Raw genomic sequence first — 20,331 nt, forward strand, 5'->3', positions numbered from 1 at the left:
TGTGAACTGATATCAGAGGCATTTTTTCAGTGACTAGGATATATTTGATAAGAAAATAATTTTTAGCAAACTTGCACTCATTTGAGAGCTGAGGGGAGTGGTTTGATCTTTCTGGCAGCAGGACTTGCATTTATATTCTTATTTGGTGCTTCAAAAGAGCCCTCTGAAAGGGGCTGGAAGAGTAGCGTTCTTCACTGAAAAAGATAGCAGTGATTGAGATTTAGCTATGGGACTGCGTGTGGACTCTGCAAAATGTAGATATTTTTTTAAAATTCAAGTAAAATTACTTAAGTTTTTTGATTTGACAGTAAGACTGGCTAAGCCTGAGCTTAAGGTGGCATCTAAATGCTTTGATATTTTAGTGTTGTGAAGACAAGTCATGTATTATGTAGTAACTTGATTTGGCTTTTAGTCAGTTACAACCTGGAAAAATAACTGCTTTGTTTGGATAGGTAGCAATTCCCTCCTCTCCCCATTCATTGTAGCTTACTTGTAGTGTTTAGCAGGGACCTGATGTTACAGGTCCCTGTAGCATCAGGTCATGGGATGCACTGAACTAGGATTTTCTAACCATCTAGGATTTTTTTAATTCTGTCATTCTCCCACCCCTTAAAGTTGACTTTCTTGTTTCCCATTTTGGTCAGTACCCTATTTAGTGGCCTGTTCTTTAAACTCGTAAGTCTGAGCAGGAATCCTAAATAACTACTAATGTTTCTTATTGCAAGGTAACTTCAGTATCGGTCTGGGATTCAGAATAATAGTGTGTGTGTGTGCGCGCGCGCATGCACACACGCTTTGGGTACTTTATATGGAATTTAGTAAACTTGGTATTCATCTTTGTAGTTTCTTTTAAATGCTCTGGAACAAGTGACACTAACCACTGTGGAACTTTTTTTTTTTTTAAACAGTAAATAGAAAATACAGAAATGGAAGTGTTCAAGACCAGGCTGGATGGGGCTTTGAGCAGCCTGGTCTAGTGGAAGGTGTACCTGCCCATGGCAGGGGATTGGAACTAGATGATGTTCAAGGTCGCTTCCAGCCCAAACCATTATACAATTCTGTGATTCTTAACAGCATTGTACAGCTGCAATACTTTATGGTATAGGATCTTATTGTTAGCTCCTGAGATTCAGGTGATATGTGTCTGACAAAAGTAACAAATTGTAGTGTTCAGTGGAGCCTGACTTGTAGTGAAAAGGAATGGTAAAAATCTCTACCCTGTTAAAGAGAAATGTTTTTAAGTTACCACATGTTAACCAGAAAAAGCTTATGAGAGAAAATGTATTTCTTCTAACAGGACAGTCATATTCTGAATTATGTATGCTTTATATGAAACTAAAACTTCCCTGGGCCCTACAGTGCTATCTCCTTCTGTCATAATTTTAATTTTCAGCTGCCAGTGCAAAGAAAAGTTCATTATTAAGTGTTTGAGGTGAATTTCTTCTGCGGTATGTTGCCAGTAATTAAAGACAGAGGGTGCATATTCAAAAAGAGTTTAGGTTGTTTTAACTCTGTGTGTTGTATGGTACAATATCACAAGACATGTTATTCTTGAATGTTTCAAGCGCTTAAAACTAAGATGTATTATTTTCAACATTACTTTCTTCAGAAATCTGAATGTGGAAGTGCTAATTTCTGTCTCTGTTGAAGCTTTAAGAATATACAAATTTTGTACTTCGCAGTCAACCACTGAAATTAAAGGAACATGGCTAGCCAAATTTCAGGTTCTTGACTGTAGCATATGTCGTGGGTGGGAGAATTTTTAAAAACTAAATTAAAAAAAAATCAGAGTCCTCATCTAATGTTCCAATATTTAGTTATAAGACTAAATCTCCTCCTTTCTTTGATCACAGCCAAACAAAACATTTTATTTTTCCTTGTTAGCAGATACAGACAGTATACTGGAGCTTTTCAGTGAATTTGCCAAGGCTTGCTAGTTCCTTGAGGTCACTTACCTTCCTGAGAAAGTGCGGTACCTTTGCTAGTATAAATCTAGAGACTGGAAAAGTACACTTTCTTTCTTCTTTCCCCTCTGGTACTTCTGTGGAGGGTCAAGTATGCAATTTCTGAGAGGATGTTGTGTTTTATTTTAGCTTGGAATCAGTACATATGGATGTAATAGAATCAGTACATGCTCTTATGCAAAGTCCCAGTTATTTTTTCTACTATGTAGCTATTCATATAATTCTTCCTCTTTTCCTTTATTCCTTCCTTCCAGTTCATATCCACCTTTCTGGCAGGCATTCATTTTAACCAGTGAGGCAGAAAAGCGTCTCTCTGGGTTATCTTTGTCTTCATTTTGTTAAGGCAAAGGGGATGTTTCTTCTGAAGGCATTCCAGGTTTTCACATGAAACCTTTTTTAAAAAATAGGTAAATAATAGCTTCTTACTAAATCCTTCCTCTTGGTTCTCAAACAAGTCTGTGCAAACTCTTTTAGGAGCACTTCCGCATCGTACCTCCTTCTTCTCCACACCCAGCTGCTTGCTTTAGGGAGTTGAGGACAGCAAGTGTGGAAGATGGTGCAGCAGTGAAACGAACCAGGCCTTCTAGAAGAACATACTACTTGTAATGAGAGCTGAAGAATTTATTTCGTAATGTTTTTAGTTTTCTTTTGTTTTGTGAACAGGCTGTCTAAAGCAAGATTAGTGATGAAGTAAGTTTTTCTATTTTAATAAGGTGCAGTTCTATAAAGAAAGGCTCTAGTCTGAGTCATACAGACTGTTGAGATGCAGTTTGGCATCTGGTGCACCGAACAGCTTTCAGGGCGCTTCTCTGTCATGCGGTAGAGGAGAATGTAATTTAGGGTCAGGTTGTCAGCTGCGGCTTGGGATGTACCGCTTTTACAGGATCTTTTTCAGTCTGGGGTCCAAATGTCACAGGTTTAGGCATCTGATGTGTGAGTAGTGAAAGGAACTGTACCATGCAAAGATGTGAAGTGTGGGCATCTCATTCCCTGGAGAAGATCCAAGATTTCTGTGATGCTGGGCCTCCTTGCGGGGTCTGACTGCTGTTACAGGTGCAGTCAGGAGTAGAGCAGGATTTGTTCCAGCCAGGAACTGTGTGTCACACATAGGTTTTCAGTTTGTGCTCCTTGAGATGAGGACTTGTGACCACTGCTGCTGATATGTAACATTTGTTAAGGCAAATGCCCTGTGGCATCTACAGATACTCTCTTAAGATTCTGTATGTCCTCTGTCCTTCAGTACAGTATGTCCCCTAGTCTTATCAGCTGTCGCCCCAATGGGCACTGTGATTACCTTGAATCACAGACAGTATGTACACTGCACAGACTTTGCATAAGGGGAAGATTGTTTTCTTACTGGAAATGGGTAGAATGAGTGAATACAAATTCTGTGTTATAGCAACATGCTTGAGGCAGAAAGGACACTGTCAAAATAATTGATTTGCACCGTGTATTTGTCCAGTCCTAATGCTGTTTTCCTGCATGCTTTTAGACCTAATGAAATATGTGGGTTGCAAAGTCCATTTGGCAGTCTACTTAGTGGTATTTCTTTTGGAAAGCATGACTTTGACTTGTAGAAAGATTACTTCAAATAGGGTTTCCCATAGTCTCACAGAATATGGGATTTTTCCATATTGGAAAACTCTGCAGAGTTTTATTTCAGGGTTGGAGAGAAATCTGAGCCTGTTCACCTACATGTCACCTGATAATAGTACAATTACAGCTGTATCTGCAGCAGTATAGGTAATCTTGGCATATTGTAGTCTGCACGGTCTGCTACTAGACTTTGATTTTTATTGTCACTTGGAGGGGAAAAAACATCAATAAATTGTTTTTGAAAACTATTTTTCAGAGACTACTGCTACTCATTTTTCACTATATTATTATGTGAAATTTAAGTTAATAAAATACAGTATTTAGCTTCTGGAATCCCTTGCATAGATCTTAACTTAGAGTATACAAGAAAGCAAGTTAGAAACCTGGATGTTTTGCTCTAGTGCTGTTTAATTTATGTGTCAATATTGTAGATATAATTGGTAGTAGTTGCAAAGAAGCTGAATTGGGACTGTATCAGCTGTTGTTGTGTATATCAAAATGGTAGTCAAGTAAGCCCAGCTGGAAAGCCAGCATGGTCATGAGTGTATTGTGCTCAGCTCCATCTTGTACTAGTTCTCTCGGTATGTGTGGTTTGGGGGTTTTTTTGTTGATTTTTGTTGTGTTTTTTTTTTTTTTCTGAAGTTGGTTTCTTCCCCTCTGTTTTCCTGTTTACCCAGGGGGATCAGAATTTTTGTGGCTGTACATTGAGGCAAAAGTTAATACATACTAATTTTTAACTGACCTATTTCTTATTCAGGCAGTTCTTGAATTCACAGTTGAAGTAGGACAGCAGATTATGCTTATTGGGAGTAAAAAAATTGTTCTAATTGATTCTTGAGTGTTTTTTTTTTAATATACAATGAAACTGTCAAGTACAATACCATAGTTACAGTATATTCTTACTAAGAATGTACTTCTCTTTGGATTTGTATTTAACAGGTCTAGCCTTGGATAAGACGACACCTGTTGTTAATATCTTGGTGCTATTTAGTATGTTTTTGTGTAGTATCATTTTGATATAAAATGGAAACCTTTAACTGAAAAGAAGTTGAAAAGTGTTAGTGTTAAGTTAGTGACTGATTTTGCAGACGCTCAGGCTTGAAAGATTTTACTTTTGTTAACTGGTCACATCTTATGTAGTTATGAGAATTTATTTTATTGTTACAAAGTATACCTCTTGGAGACCCATACCAAATTATCATTCTGATAGGTTGTTTTACCTGTATATGTGGATTTCCTGCTGTTCAGTGCAGACTGGAAAAATACCAGCTTTCACTTTTACGCATCAGTGTAAAAAAGCCTTCATCCTATATTTCACAGCATATGAAGAATTGAACCTTAGCTGAAACTTCACATACTGAAAAGTACACAAATGACTTCTTTATTCAAATTCCAATTCAGTTTTATATGGCTAATAATTTTCATTTTCCTCCATTAATTTCTCTTATGATGTTGTGATTTTCTGCCTAAACCATAAATGTGTACAATTTTTTTTTTGCTTTTAGGTATGATGAATGGATAAAGGCAGACAAGATAGTGAGACCAGCTGATAAAAATGTACCAAAAATTAAGCATCGAAAGAAAATAAAGGTAGTTTCTAAACCTTCTTCTCCTTTGTTCCCCCCAAGTTTGGCTTAATATATTCTTAAGTACTCCCCCCTCCCCTTTGATTGGCCTATAAATGCCTGCCAGTAAAAGTGAGTTCCTAGCCTTTTGGAAACTAAAACTTTTTCCATCATGTTTTTGTTTTTGTTTGTTTTTTCGCCTCAGGGTGGGGAGGGGAAGCTTCTCTTTCCTTCTTCTCAGTATTTTTTAATGTAATTTATGTACGCGTTTATAGAAAACAAATGAGAAGGATCCATTTTATCATCAGTGGTGGGAGCCACCTCGGGCTGTGTGTGAAATTTGGGAGCACCCTCTGCTGATTCTGGAGGGTGAACCTGTGACTAGTCCATATGTGTGTGACTAGCATTTCATAGCATTTCTTTCAGAATTCATTCTTTTAAAACTGATATTTAGGCTTAGGTTATGATACATTCCTTGGGCAATGGGATGCAAGGAAGCTTTCCTTTCTGCCACAGATGTCAGCACTCTTCCTGTCGTAGTCGTACCCACCCCCCCCACACCCCACACCCCCCCCCGTGGTACCTCTGGAACTGGAGTTTTGTTCTAGAGCTCCCTGCACAGGGTGTCATAGCGCTGCCCTGCCACCGCTGAGCCTGGCATCCTGCAGTGCCACTGCTCCTACAGCGCCAGCTGTGTTTGCTTTCCCTTGTGTTTTAGTGTTAACAAAGTTCCTGTCTTCGGTATAAATGTCTTGGCATGGACTGTAGAAAAGCATTGGTAATCTTTTAAACAAAGAGGAAAGCTTTCCTTTACTGGTTGAATGCTTAAGATAACTGTAAGCATTGCTTAATTGTAATCTATGTTAAGATGTATGCTCAAATGAGAAGAATTTTTAATCTTTCCTTTCACAGAATAAAACTGACAAAGAGAAGGAAGAGAAGTATTCTCCTAAAAACTGTAAATTGCGACGCTTGTCAAAACCACCCTTTCACACCAGCACATCACCAGAGACTGGGTCCAAACTTGACAGCACTGAAGCCAAAAATACTGAACAAGCTCCAGTTAAATCAATAGAAATTACTTCTATCATTAATGGGCTACAAGGTATCGTACTTAAACTTTTTCTAATTCTGGAAATGGCCTTTAAACAGTAGTAAATGACAGTGTATAACAACTGTACACTTGAGGCTGTCTGGCTAATTATAACATTGTCTTCAAAAATAACTGTTGAACAAAAGCATTATTCATAGTGGATTCAGTGTATGTTAACAGTCATAAAAATTACATCCTTTGTTTTGCCATCCTTTTTTTGGTTTGATAGAAAGCAAAGCATTTTTGCTTCCTATCTTATTTCTGAATTTTTAATTCTTGATTTGTGTAACTTTTGGGACCCATGATATTGGTTTGGGGTTTTTTTGCCTTGAAAAACAGAATTAATAAAGCTAGGTTTCCTGTCAGCATATTTGTTCCTAATATTGTTTTCCCCTTCCCATACATTTACAGCAGCATTATAATAACTATCTTCATGCTTAGTTTAGTGCGTGCCTCCAGAAAAATAAATCATCTGTGGTGTAGGTAGTTTGGGTAACCACCAGTTTTTGTGAAAATTGTATGAATTTAATAGTCTTCCAAACTTGGATGACATTGGCCACTGGGTTCCAAATTTGTAGGTAGAAAAACAGTCAACATAACCTATTAAGCTTCGTTTCCTTAGGAAATGAGAAACAAAAAAGCAATTAGTGGTGATGATAATGACACTACTATTAGTGCTATAATTAATCTGTAATTAAGTTCTGATTACAAAAGCACAATTTGAGATATACCCTCTACTACTGTGGAAAGCTAAATGTTTTCCATATTACGTAATTAATTTCCAGAAATGCTTTTAATTGTATGCAGTCCTTTTATCATTTAAGTCCATTTAGATTCATGCTGGGGATTAACTTTTTTTTTCTGGTACTTGTGGGTTTTTGTTTTTAAGTATGAAAGGCTCTAATGTTTTAGTTGTTTTTCCTCTAGTTTTAGAGCTGCTTGCTCAAAACTTTTTATAGGTCTTTTTTCCTAAACTGGAATGATTAATGCTATTGTATTCAACTTTCCTTTGAAGGGGATAGCAAAGTAAATAGGTTGAGAGCAAAACTTGATGGACCTGATTTTTTGGTTGTTTATTTAAATGTGATATTTTTGGCCTTTATTTCAAATGAGAAATTTTGATGCCAATATGAGAAAGACAAGTTTTAGAAGTCCATTTTAAGTGATAGAGTTCTTGGAACTGTACACCAAAATGTCTACCATAAATGTTAAATTACAAAAAAGTAAATGACGCTGAAAGGGTTCTGGAAAACTTGCTTTCCAATTGAGTCTAAGAGTAGAATTTAAGAACCTGCCTATCTTAAATAAAGGAAGAAAAAATCCTGAGGCAACATTTCTTAAGGTATTTTGTTCTGTACACCTCTTCTGTCTGTTATTGTGCTCTTCTCTAAGTTCATCGTATTTCAGTAAACCATTTTTGAAAAAGTTAATTCAACTTTGATCATTTCAGTGAATTCCGTTGACAGTATTGCTTTCTCTGTGGTTGGTTGCATGATCATCTTTAATGAGGTGGTGAGTTCTAGTGAGGAACTGAGAATCACAGATGGGAAGTAGGATAAGAAGGGTTAAACTAACTACGCCAACCAAAATTGGATGAGTTACAAATCGAGGAGTTACTCATATATTTGAGGCAATTCTCATTGTTTCTCCTTGTATCCATATCTTTTCCCATTGAATGGGCTTGTTGTTGATTCCTTCTCCATTATGTCTTTGTTCTTCTTTTCTCAGTTTCTTTCTTCTTACTTCTCAGTTACTTCTTCTTACTGTAGGAAAACAGTAAGAATTTTCTTACTGTTGTCCTACACTCTTACTGTTCGTATATTTCTCCAAGTGCCTTTCCTTATTGCTTTCACTTCCTTTTTCCAGGCTGGTCATCAGGTTGGTTTATTAAAGATTATCCAGTGTCTGTGTTGTTGTTCTGTCCTTTTAGACTGTGGATTCTCCAGGGAAAATACTCTCTCTGTTCTGGGTTTCGAAAAAAGGGCAGATAATGGTAGTATTTGTAATCCATAAGAAGTATTTGGAGTTTTTGTATTAAGCACATCTCTCAGTTTCTGTTTTGGTTAATTATACAGAAGTTTCTATTTTATGGATTGATGCACTCTATGCTTTCTCCACCTCTTCAGAAGTCCCTGGAGATGTACTGTATAATATAGAATTTTTCTAGTTCCTAATTTAGCCATTATACCTTCTAAGCTAACAGGAAATAAATTTTTTAAGTCTTCAGGAGGTACCATTAAAAATATATATATTAGAGATCCGTGTAGCATGGGTTCATATTGATACAGTTTTCTTTAGCTGTTTTTTTTTTTTAAGAATTCTTTGTAACCAGAATCAAGACAAACTTTTCTTGTGTTGTTTTGTTTTGTTTTGTTTTTGATCTCTTTTTAATTAGCTTCTGAAAGTTCTGATGATAGTGAGCAGGAAGATGACCAAAGTGCCCCGAATGTACATGCTGAAGGCAAAGAGGAGTCTCAACATGAAGCTGTAAGCCAAGATAAAAACGAACTCTGTATAAAAGAAGAACACAGCAGTTCATCCCTCCCGGAAGAAACTAAATCTCTGACAGATATAGTAGTACCCAAGTCGGGATCCAAGTCTCCTGAAAGATTGCGAAAAGAGGTGGAAGAGTTATCTGAAGATACCGACTCCGATGGAGAAGATGAAGCCACGAAAAAGAGAAAGGATGTGAAAAAGGAGGTAGTGGATAAAACAGCAAAACCGCAGGTAAAACGTGGTAAGCGAAGATACTGCGTTGCAGAGGAATCTTTAAAGACTGTGTCACCTAATAGAAAGGATGAGAAGTCCAAAAACAAAGACACCCTTAGTTTAGAAAACAGCAGTAACAGCTCCTCGGATGAAGATGAAGAAGACAAATCTAAACTGAAAGTCACTCCAACTAAAAAGTACAATGGACTGGAGGAGAAAAGGAAGTCTTTACGGACAAGTACTTTCTACTCAGGATTTTCTGAAGTGGGAGAGAAAAGAATAAAGCTTCTAAATAACTCTGATGAAAGACTTCAGAACACCAGAGCGAAGGATCGAAAAGATGTCTGGTCAAGTATTCAGGGACAATGGCCGAAGAAAACGCTGAAGGAACTGTTCTCGGACTCTGACACTGAAGCTGCTGCCTCCCCTCCACATGCTGCTCCGGAGGATGCCGCAGCAGAGGAGCAGCTTCAGACTCTTGCAGAAGAAGACATTTCTTTGCCTAGCTCGGAACTTGAAAAATCTTTGCCAGCTAGTGTGGACGTTAAACCTGTTGAGGAGAAACCGACTGAAGTGGGTGAAAAGAAAGTTGAATTTCCAAGCAGTGGCAGTAATTCAGTGCTAAATACTCCTCCTACAACTCCTGAATCGCCTTCATCTGTAACCGTAACTGAGTCCAGTAGACATCAGTCCAGTGTCACTGTCTCTGAGACGCTGCCACCAAATCAAGAAGAGATACGAAGCATTAAAAGCGAAACAGATAGCACAATAGAGGTGGACAGTGTTGCAGGGGAGCTGCAAGACCTCCAGTCTGAGGGAAATATTTCTCCAACTGGGTTTGATGCCAGCGTCAGCTCCAGTAGTAGTAATCAACCAGAGCCAGAGCATACTGAAAAAGGTAAAGGAAAGGGTAAACAGAGCTGTCTTCAATCTAACCAGCTCTCATTTTAGCATTACTTGATGTATTTTCATTCTGTTATGGTTACAGTGCTGGAAAGTTAGTTGTTGGAGGAAGTAATAGCCTGCTGTCTACTTTAAACGTGTGGAAATGGCATACTCATCTAGTGAATAATATAGTGAATATAATCCGCCAGGAAGTTTCTTGGCCTTTCATTAGGAATTTTGATTGTTTCAATGAGGAATTAAGTATATAAGAATAAAGTTTATACTGGACTTGGCAAGAAAAGCCCAGAGCAAACTGTAATACATTGTATGAGGAATACTTAACTGTAGCAAGACAGATACATTTTGAGTACTTTGCTTACAAGTAGATGGTACTGTTTCTTACATAAAATTCTAATTCTCTGTAAGCTGTTTATTTGGGGGAAGAAAGGGCCAATTATTGCATGCTTAGGCAACCATTCAAACTTGCATCTTATGAAATTAATACTTAAAAAAAAAAAAAAAAAATAGGTCAAGCTGATAACAAATACTTGACCGTATTAGCTATGTTTAACTTTCAGATGTGATTTTGCAGGTTGAAGTTCCTATCCTGAGACCACTAGAGAATAGGGTGTTATAAACACGGCCAACACTTGCGCATGTGGTATCAGTGTACTGCTGCCTGCTTTTTAATTGTTTGCAAGGCTGGATCCAAAAGTTTTTTTGTGAAAGTCACTGGCTCTTTTACAATTCCATCGAAAGTACAGCTACTTTCATTGTCTTAAAGTGTCTAAAAAATCATTGATACAAAAGAAAATCCTGAGATGACAGAAGTGGTTTCTTCATCTCAACAGATTTCAATTAATTGAATTTTTCAAAATGCCGTTAAGGGCATTTACCTTCATCATTCTGTTTGAATTGTTCTTTTTGAAAGAATGCAAGAAAGTGTTTCCTTAAACAAAGGGGAGAGTTTGGCAGGGGTGAACATGTAGCCCTCAATAAATACACCTGTATTGCTTTGTTAGTTATAGATGTGTAGGTTTAGAACTTAATTTGTTTGCTTTTTTTATATAAAAGGAAATTCTTGCTACATGTAAAAAGTTTTACACTATTGCACAATATTACTTTTACATGCATTAGTCTTTAACTTCTTCTCTGATTTTGTCAGCATGCTGCCTGTTGTAGAGAATTGGGTTTCTTCACTTAAATGGTTTTGTTACAGGAGTCATTTTTAATCTATAAGACAGGTGGCTGTGGAACAACATTGGAACAGCTCCTGAAATTTGCTCTTTTAACAGGTGTACTAGAATTCTCTTATCTTCCTTTTCAACTTTTTCCCCTTGATAGCCAAATACCAGTAGACTTTTTCCTTGGGTTTTTTTTTTGTTTGCCTTCTTTTTTGTTGCTTGTTTTTTAATATTATCTAAGATTTTTTTAATATTACAATTAATGTAATTACTGATCGCAAGTGATAGTTTCAGTTTTTTCTCGCAGCTTCCAAGTCCAACAGGCTTTTTGAACACTTTCCAGTTCCAGTAGTTCTTGATAAGTTTTTCAAATAAATGCATTCTTATTTAATTTACAGTATTAAAAAAATTAAAATGCTTGTGGTTGAAGAGAAATTCTGGTGATGCATACAGGAAAGTTACTTGCAATCATCTTTCATGTGCACTCTAACCAACAAACTTTGTCTGCCTTCCATCCTCCTTCACCTCCTCCTGTCGATATAAGTAGAAGGCTGAGCCATGTTAAGGCCAGGCAGGATCAGATACATTGTTGTCTACAGAATTAAGCTCTCAAGAGGGGTTTTTTGAGACTTTGAGAAAAACACAGAGAAGCGCAAGTATTTAATTTCTGTTTCTTTCCTTTTCCTTTTTCTTTTTTTTTTCCCAATTATAGTCTGTACAGGCCAAAAAAGACTTAAAGATGCTCAGGGAGGAGGCAGCTCCTCAAAAAAGCAGAAAAGAAGCCACAAAACATCTGTGAACAACAAAAAGAAGAGTAAAAGTAAGTACAGCAGCTCAGTGTGAAATGAAATGTGTGAAAGTACTGTGTAATTTGTTTGAATGATTGTAGGAGATGAAGTCTGGAAATAAAAAATGTATTAGAACAAAATGTTCTCATCAGGGAATTCTTAATACTGTTTAAATGAAGAAACTACTCTTGCTGAATGCCGAAGCGTTTTTAAATGTCTTGTGTTATTTCTGTGCCTGTTTCTAAGAGGTCCTTAATATCGTGTCATTCAGGAAGACTAAGAAGACAGAGTATTTCACACTTGGTAGAGTTGGGCATGATAGCTGCATGTTTTAGAGGGGACCTGGATGAAATTATATGTTGTATTTTCTGCAAGATGAATTTTTAGAGGTTAATATATCTTCCAGTAGCAAATACGAGAATAATTCCAGAAAAATATAGGCTCTGTTTTCTTCCTCTGTCATCTGTTACATCTTCAGTAAATAATGTAGCTTCTGCAGCTTTTTTGTAGTTATAGAAGCTAATTAGAATAGAAACCACAGTACTGGGGAAGAGAAGCTTAATAAAAGCAGAGGTGTATTAGAGAGACACGTGCACACGTGTTCAGGAGACAGCAAAGTCAATTACTACCTCATCTCACTGTTAATAAAAAATACCAGGAACAATCAGCTGGAGAGTGAAGTTGGGAGGATAGCTGTAAAAAACTCAGTTAAAGCAAGGATGGAAAGCATATGCTATGCCTTTTTTCTTCTCTCTTCCTCCCCCCACTGCCTTTTCTTCGTTTTAACAGCTCTTATTAAAAGTCTGTACTTCTGGTCTGGTATTTGCTTTCACCCCATCACATTCATTGATGTCCTCTTCACATTCTCTCGTCCTTTTTCATTCCATTTCACTAATCTCCTTCTAACATAATCCTTATTCCTTCCCTCACCCCAGGAATTAAAGTAACAAAACAAACTAAATTTGCAGAACTAATACACCATTTTTAGGCTTGCTGTTGTTCCCTTTGATTTGGTGAATTTATCCGTTTTTCTCAACCTATCCCTCTTTCTCATCTCTCTTCATCAGGATGCAAGGCACTTCAAATCTAGAATTGTTTCTGGTACTGTGAACAGTCCTTGGTGTGTATGCACTCTTTTTGGTAGACTTCAGGCACGGCTGTATGTAATAGGGGCAATAAATAGATAAAATGTGGAGTCAGTTGTGAGTAAAAAATGCTTTTTGCAAAATTCAGGTATACGACTTAAAACAGCTTTTGTAGCGGCTTCAACTCTTGCATTTGGATTAAGCCAGCGGAGTGGCAGCTCTGCAGCCAGCTGAGTTCTTTCGTACCACATGTATCTTGGTGTTTGGTTTCTCCAGTGTAGATCGCCAGATCATAAAGACCAGAACCAAAAGAGACTTTCAGAGTTCATTTTGTCAACACCTAGGGCAGGTACAACTGAGGCATGAGTTTCTCGTGATAAATATTAATTGAATGTGTTTTTAAAAACAACTCTAATGATGGAGATTCTCAGTTTCCCTAGGCATTTTATTCCAGTGCTTCACTAGACTTCTGTTGAAGTCTTGCCCCTGCTTCCAGGCGTTTTATTTTTGTAATGCTAAACAAGCTTCATCCTTGGAATAATTACTCATAAATCATGTTTCTTAAATTATTTTCTTACTTTCCTTTGGGGGTTTGATTAGAAAACTGTGTTCAGCCAGTTGCTTTATAGTTAAAGTTATTTCACTGTGAGGTGAAGTTCTTCTGTTTTGGGTAAGCTGAACATGTTTTTCTGCAATTAAAGAATTTTATCATCATGCCTGAGGATCTTTGTAGATGATGTCACCCAAATTCAGATTACTGCTAGTCATTTTAGCAGAGAAAACCTGAAATAAGTAAAGGAGATGTAAGGCTAATAAAAAGGCCAATTGTTTACTCTGATTTCTGCTACACGTGTTGTAGGAGCACATTGAAAAGCTTATCTGTAACTAGTACCTGTAAAACAGCACAGAGGTTTGTATATATTGAATGCTGTATTAGAAGTTAATATTAAAAAAGATAAACAGGAGGTAGAACACAACAATCAGTCTTGCTAACTGTTTTAGAAAAAGTATAGTCCCCAAACCAAAAATGTTATAGCCCCAAAAGCAGAAAAACATGGATAATTTTTGCACCTATGTTGACACATGGACTCCCTCTTCGCCTTATTTTCTAACGTAGGCCATTAATTTATGGATATAGTTCTAAAGCAACAAGTGTCTTGAACCATTCAGAGAGTAGAGTGCACCTTTCCTGTATGGACCTTGAGCAGTTGTGTTGTATTCAAGAAGTGAATACTCCTTACAAGAAGTGTGTCCCCACCCCATTATTTCTTGCACACACACTTTCAGCAGTATCAGTATTCAGGATGGGCTGTGGAGGCATAGTCTGGGACTGCTACTCGCCCTCAAGCTCTGTTTGGTTCCCGTTGGTCCACATAACAGCTATGAATCTACCTGCACAGCAACTAACCGGGGGGTGTTTCCAGTGCAAGGTCTCCCTTTCACAGTACGTCAGAATTAGAGGGGCCCCTCTATATATACCTGGTTTGTGGCCCTGTCTTTAGGCACTAGTGATGTGCCTAGCACAAGCTTCTATACCAGGAGGGATTATATCATTTTAGCGTAAAAGGATTTTGGTCAAATAAACTCCTGTTATATGAAAATAAGCACAGGTGTAGCTTCTAATAAGCTTTGGTTTGGGCAGGAAGGTTGCTTTGTTTTGTAACAATATGTCTTCGTGTTTCTTCAGCAAACAGCAGTGACAGTGAAGAACTATCTGCTGGTGAAAGTGTGTCCAAGTCTCAGTCTGCAAAATCGGTTTCTACTGGCATGAAATCTCACCAAACCAAATCACCTGCAAGAACACAATCTCCAGGAAAATGTGGGAAAAATGGAGAGAAGGAGTCTGATCTCAAAGAACAGAATAATCGTTTGCCCAAAGTTTACAAATGGAGTTTTCAAATGTGTAAGTATTTTCTTCAAAACACGCTTACCATGGTTTTGCGGTGTAGTGTAAAGTCTTTTTAAATTGTGTGTATTTTGTTTTTTTCCCCTTAAATTATTCTATCCTCAGTTTGCTTAATTTTGTGATAAATCCTGATTTAAAAAAAAAATAAAAAATACTTTTTTTGCAATTGCAGTGCAGGAAACTGCCTGTATCACACCCTTCCAATACTGTTTTTAGCTATGGCTCCTGCGCTGACTTGCTGTTCTTGCCATCCTGTGCATTCTAGCATCAGTGTTATCCGCTATCTGTACTTCTTGTGTTGATATTTTCTTGCTGTTTTACTCCTCATGCTGTAGTTATTATTCAGACACAACGTAGCCACTGACTGATTTGTAGCCTTTGCCCCTTCCATTTTGCCTGGGTGAACCAGGACATGTTTACTATTTCTGGTAATACGAACTCTCAGTGCATTTGGGTCAGTCAGCTATGGGTACATGTATAGCAGGGGTGAGCAGTGTTGAAAGGATCATGCATTTGCCTATCTGAAAAACAGTTCAGTAGCTTATTAATGCCTCAATATTAATGCAACTTCTTAATTACCTCTGTATGTGTTTATGCTATTGCAGCATTATTTGCAGTGGGGAGAAAAGTAAGATAAAATATTAGATGACTGAAGCCTTCTTCCTCAATATGACAATAAGCAAACAATTGAAAATAATTATTTAAAAACAAAAACTTGCTATTTTTAGTCCCCTCTCTTACATTGTGTGGTTATTTAATTGTCTAGTCAGCAATACGTTGTTGTCCTTAGTACCAACCCTGGATGTATGGCATTGCATTAGTTGCTTTCTATTTGCTTTTAAAGGTCAAAATGAAACTGTGTGGTGGGCCTGATTTAAATTACTTCTTAAAGTAATCCATAGTATCTCATTCAGTATTCACAGATTACCTTAGTGTATGTCAAGTTTCTGAAGTTCTCAGAGCATTATGCTTCGTGCTTTTCTGTGCTCTGTCCCAGGCTGTTTGAAGGCTGCTGTTCCTCGCGTAAAGCAGAACAGGAAAAAACTGGCACAGCACACTCTGCAGACACAGCTGCTGAATTATTTTTTTATATATTTTTTTTTAAATTTTTTTTTTGCCAGCAGCATTCTTTCATGCCCAGGGAATTCTCCACTTAGCCAGGTGTTTCTGTGGTGAGAGAATCTGACCCTGCACGTTTTTTCTCTCCGGCCCTGAATCTCAGTGTTACTCTACTTTAAGAGCTTTTTTTTTTTTTTTATTCCTAGTACTTCTTCACAGTCAAGTTAGATTCTGCTGCTCTTCAGGACTGTGTAATGTAATAGGTCTTTATTGTCACTCACTGGCCTGCTGAGATTCATTGGGCAGATTTCGGGTGCAACACATTTGAAGAGGTTTTGCTACTTCCTTTCTTTCTACCTTGGCTACATTGCACCTGATAAATGTGCTTGGCAGAAGTTGGACTTTGGAGCTCTATTTAACACATTTCCTGCTGTTGCAGAGGTCTAAGACACTTGCAATGTCTCTGAGCTTTCCTCATCTTCCCACAGCCTAATATAGCTGTGGCTTTTGGTCCTTCGGTACTACCATCGTTATAGGTTGGTGAAGTGCATTCTGCACCCCACGCTAGTTGAAATGATTGTTAAATTTCTTCAAATGAAGTGTCTCCAGTGTGGCTTACCTGTGGCTGAAAGGGTCTGAACCAAAATAATTCCTTCTGCCTGTGGCCCCCACCAAGCTGTGTGCCGCACTGTGGGGAGCTCCAGCTGGAAGCAGCCAGGGGGGCAGCTCCTGTGCTGGCCGTGTCCCATTGACATCCCTGTGTGGGATGCCACTGAGGAGGTCCTGTATAGTTAGTTATACCTTACGGCCCATATGCCATGGGCTCGATTAGAGCCACCTCACAGATACTCAGATTCCTGTTGTAACCTACTTGTTTTTTTACAACCAAGTTGAGTTGGGCAAGACTGACCTTCCTGGTGTATGAGGCCAAACAGAGCTCTAGCAAGGACTCAAAACAACAGGCTCAAAGCTGGTTTTGGCCCCTATGTTTTAACCTGTTGTCTTAAGATTTTTATTTTTTTTTAACTTTTCTTCCTATGTGGAGGGGAATGCGTGCATTTTCTTTTTCTCCCACTGTCGTGGTTTGATCCCAGGGCAACTAGGACCTCACAGTTGCTTACACACACATGGCCAAGGTACAGAATATTCCTTTGGTCGTTCTCTTGTTCTGTCTACATTCCTTATCAGCTTCTATGGGAAGCTGAAGAGAGTCCTTGAGAAGTATAAACATCGCCTAGCAACAACTAAACCAATATGCATTGTTGACATTCCTTTCTTGCAATCCCTAGAAAGAAAACTAACTCTTTCTCAAGATGAAACCAGAACACAAAAAAAGGTGTATCTATGGTGGTATCTTTTAAAAAATAATAAAAAATGAACAAAGTTTGTGATAATAAACAGCAGCTGCTGTTGCTGTGTTTCTTGGCTTTGCTGTCTGCTACTTCAAAGCACATCACTAAGATTTGAGTACTTCCCACTTCACTGAAATTCAGAAGTCTTTGGGAATGCTGCAATACAATAATTAACATAGATATTTTTTTAACTTGCAGCTGACTTGGAAAATTTGACTAGCGCCGAGCGCATAACAGTTCTCCAAGAAAAATTGCAGGAAATCAGGAAACATTACCTGTCCTTGAAATCTGAGGTGGCTTCCATTGACCGAAGAAGAAAGCGCTTAAAGAAGAAAGAGCGGGAAAGTAAGTGCTGGGAACTAAATTCTGCTTTTAGAGGGCTAAATTGCATTTCATGTTATTAAGGTGTTAAGAATTGGATCATTTTTAGGGAGATGTATGCCATTAGGAGAGTGGGGTGGGTTTTGTTTTTTTTTTTTAAATGCTGTATACAGTTATTTGATGATCTTTAGAAGGTATGGTTCACATATCCATTAACTATGTAAGGGGAAAACATTAAAAAGGCATGCAATCCTTTTAATTCTGTTCAGGCAGAACTACTTTATACAGAAAAAAAAATACAGAAAAATAAAATTCTAAGCAGTGAACAAAGTATCTAAGGTTATTAATAACTTATACCTTTTCTTCAAGTTACACAATAATTTACTATAGTATTGCTTGTGTGTCTAGTTAGTGCTTTCCCCTTGACGTAAGCGATTTATTTTATGAGTTTCAGGGAGACCATCAATTATATCTCTCATTTCCCTGAAGCTGCTTTACCTGTTGCTGTAAGGAAAGTTCTAGTGTGCCTGCTTCTAGCGGCATTAAAAGGATTATTTTCTCCATGTCTTGTGTATCGACACATTTAAGAATTCACTGAGTATAAGAATGAAGACTGAAGTCACACGTGTAGTAAGATTTTTATGTCTGCAGCCATCACACGGCAACTGCAGTTGCTCCTCGGTTGCCAGAGCAGGGTGTATGTGCAGATTCGGTGCTGGGACAAGGCCCTGCCTGTGCTGATTCCCACAGGAAGGAAAGGGAAGACTTGACTGTGCTTGCGGGTCGGGAATAAGCCCTGGCATCCTGGGCCCTTGCATCGAGTGAACCGGGGCTGCAGGGGGCAATGCCATCCTGTCTCGCACATGGCGGAAGCTGACTCTCGGAGTATTTCCCACAAAAACTAGGGAATGGGGGCTTTTTTCTTTTTAATTACTTGACATTAGTTGCTGGCATCAGTATACACCAATGCTTGTTGAATCGGAAAGCATTTCTATTGCTTAATTTGTAAATGTTTATAACCTGTGTTTTCCTCTTCCTGTGCAGGTGCTGCTACCACATCATCTTCCTCCTCATCACCTTCCTCTAGTTCCATTACAGCTGCAGTTATGTTAACTTTAGCAGAACCATCTATGTCAAGTTCATCACAGAATGGAATGTCAGTTGAGTGCAGGTGACAGCAGGACTTGCCAAAGCACTTTGCACTTAATGGCTGCTGAGGGCCACTCTTTTTTTTTTTTTCTTTTTTTTTTTTATACTGCACAGTGGCACAAAATTCAGACAAGCACTATTTTGTATTTAAAGTTGTTTCTTGACAAGCTAACTTTGCACTTAAGTGCACTTTTATGAAGAAAAAGTACAACAAACTGCTTTTCCTCAAGCAATAATTGTTTCCAACTTGTCTGGGAATTGTAAGTCCAGTGACTCGAAGGCCTCCCACTGTGGCAAACGGAGGCTGTTCACTGCCTGTAGAGACAGTACAATAAGCATATAGTTGTTGGGTTGATCTAAGTAAATGTGGTAAGGCTTACTGTATTCCCTGGTATTTTGTTAAAGCTGGAACATTTGATATTTTTCCATTTATTTATGACAAATATTGAACCTATTTTCATTTGTACAAGCTAATTGTTTTTTAACTGCTAAGTCACCTTATAGTGGCTTTAATTGTATACGTCAAGCACATGTATTCAATTCAGAACCTGCAGTGAGTAGGATGTTTGACATCGGTCCTGATAACCAAATATGAGGATTCCTTTAAAAAACAAAAAAAGACTGACTAATGTTTACAGGTTTGAATTAGGCTTAAATAGGTTACTCTGGGTTTTAAGAACCCATTAATTGGAATGAAACTACTGTACTTTGCCATTTTTCTATAAAACAGTATTTTTTTTTTTAATTTTGATAAAATACATTATGAAAAAGAAAGAAAATGGCTAACAAACTGTATTAAATCTTAATGTATAAAGATTGTATTTAGCCAGTTTAAAGTGTATATTTATTCATAATGGATTATAACAGTTATATTTTTGTGTTTTCTTGTAAATGTTTCTTTTCCCTTAAAGCAACAAATATTTCATTTGTAATGCTTATTTTATTACGAGCTTCAAGGAGAGGACTTCAAGACAGAGTAAGGTGTGAGGTTATAATTTGTGGTTGCTGATATGAACACTGCCACAAAAGGGTAGTTGTTTTTAAAATAAATAGCTAGCTGAGTGGTAGACATTTAATTTTTTAAATGCCTTGTACAAATTCCCAAACCAACTTCAAACTGTTTTCACTTGTATTGATTTTATGTTGTATGGATCCCAAGCTCTCTCCTGTTAATTATATACCTTTGTAAGACATTTGTATATTGCGGAAGTGTTCATTCAAGCTATTTAATACCTGGCACTGTTAATACACAGTACTTTATTGTACAGATTGTTTTACTGTTTTAATTGTAGTTCTGTGTACTTCTTTTGCCTGGGGAAATAGGGGCTGGCATGTTTTTCTTTGTTTTCTGGCAATCCAACATGTAAGAATTCAAAGCATTTTGTTTGTAGATGCTAGAGTGTCAGAATCCTTTACATTTGACTTTTCTAAGAAAAGCATTTTCAGTCTTCGTAGTGTGTGCTTAAGGTTAACTGATTTTATTGAAAATGGTTTCAAAGTATTCAGAATTGTACAGGACTGTAAAAATTTGTTGACAAACATTGAAGGAAAAGCTTATAGAAAAAAGCTATAAAATATATATTAGGTTCTGCAGAAAATGGAGAATTATGTAATATATTGTACAAATGTAAGCAAAGGCCTCTGAAATAAAATGCCATAGTTTGTGAATCCCTGA

The 20,331-nt window shown here is 37.5% G+C and overlaps 1 protein-coding gene across 2 annotated transcripts in view; it reads left to right on the forward strand.

The window, feature by feature from the left end:
• Nucleotides 1-20,331, forward strand: part of ARID4B (AT-rich interaction domain 4B) — a 95,493-nt gene extending 75,162 nt beyond the window's left edge. For both annotated transcript variants that reach the window (XM_063329014.1, XM_063329015.1), the window contains 7 exons: nucleotides 5,066-5,150; nucleotides 6,038-6,230; nucleotides 8,614-9,825; nucleotides 11,709-11,816; nucleotides 14,557-14,772; nucleotides 17,385-17,531; nucleotides 18,552-20,331. In XM_063329014.1, coding sequence (XP_063185084.1) covers nucleotides 5,066-5,150; nucleotides 6,038-6,230; nucleotides 8,614-9,825; nucleotides 11,709-11,816; nucleotides 14,557-14,772; nucleotides 17,385-17,531; nucleotides 18,552-18,682 — 2,092 coding nt within the window. In that variant the 3' untranslated portion in view covers nucleotides 18,683-20,331. The remainder of the gene's footprint in view (nucleotides 1-5,065; nucleotides 5,151-6,037; nucleotides 6,231-8,613; nucleotides 9,826-11,708; nucleotides 11,817-14,556; nucleotides 14,773-17,384; nucleotides 17,532-18,551) is intronic.

This window comes from Chroicocephalus ridibundus, chromosome 3, assembly GCF_963924245.1.
Source record: "Chroicocephalus ridibundus chromosome 3, bChrRid1.1, whole genome shotgun sequence".
NCBI lineage: Eukaryota > Metazoa > Chordata > Aves > Charadriiformes > Laridae > Chroicocephalus > Chroicocephalus ridibundus.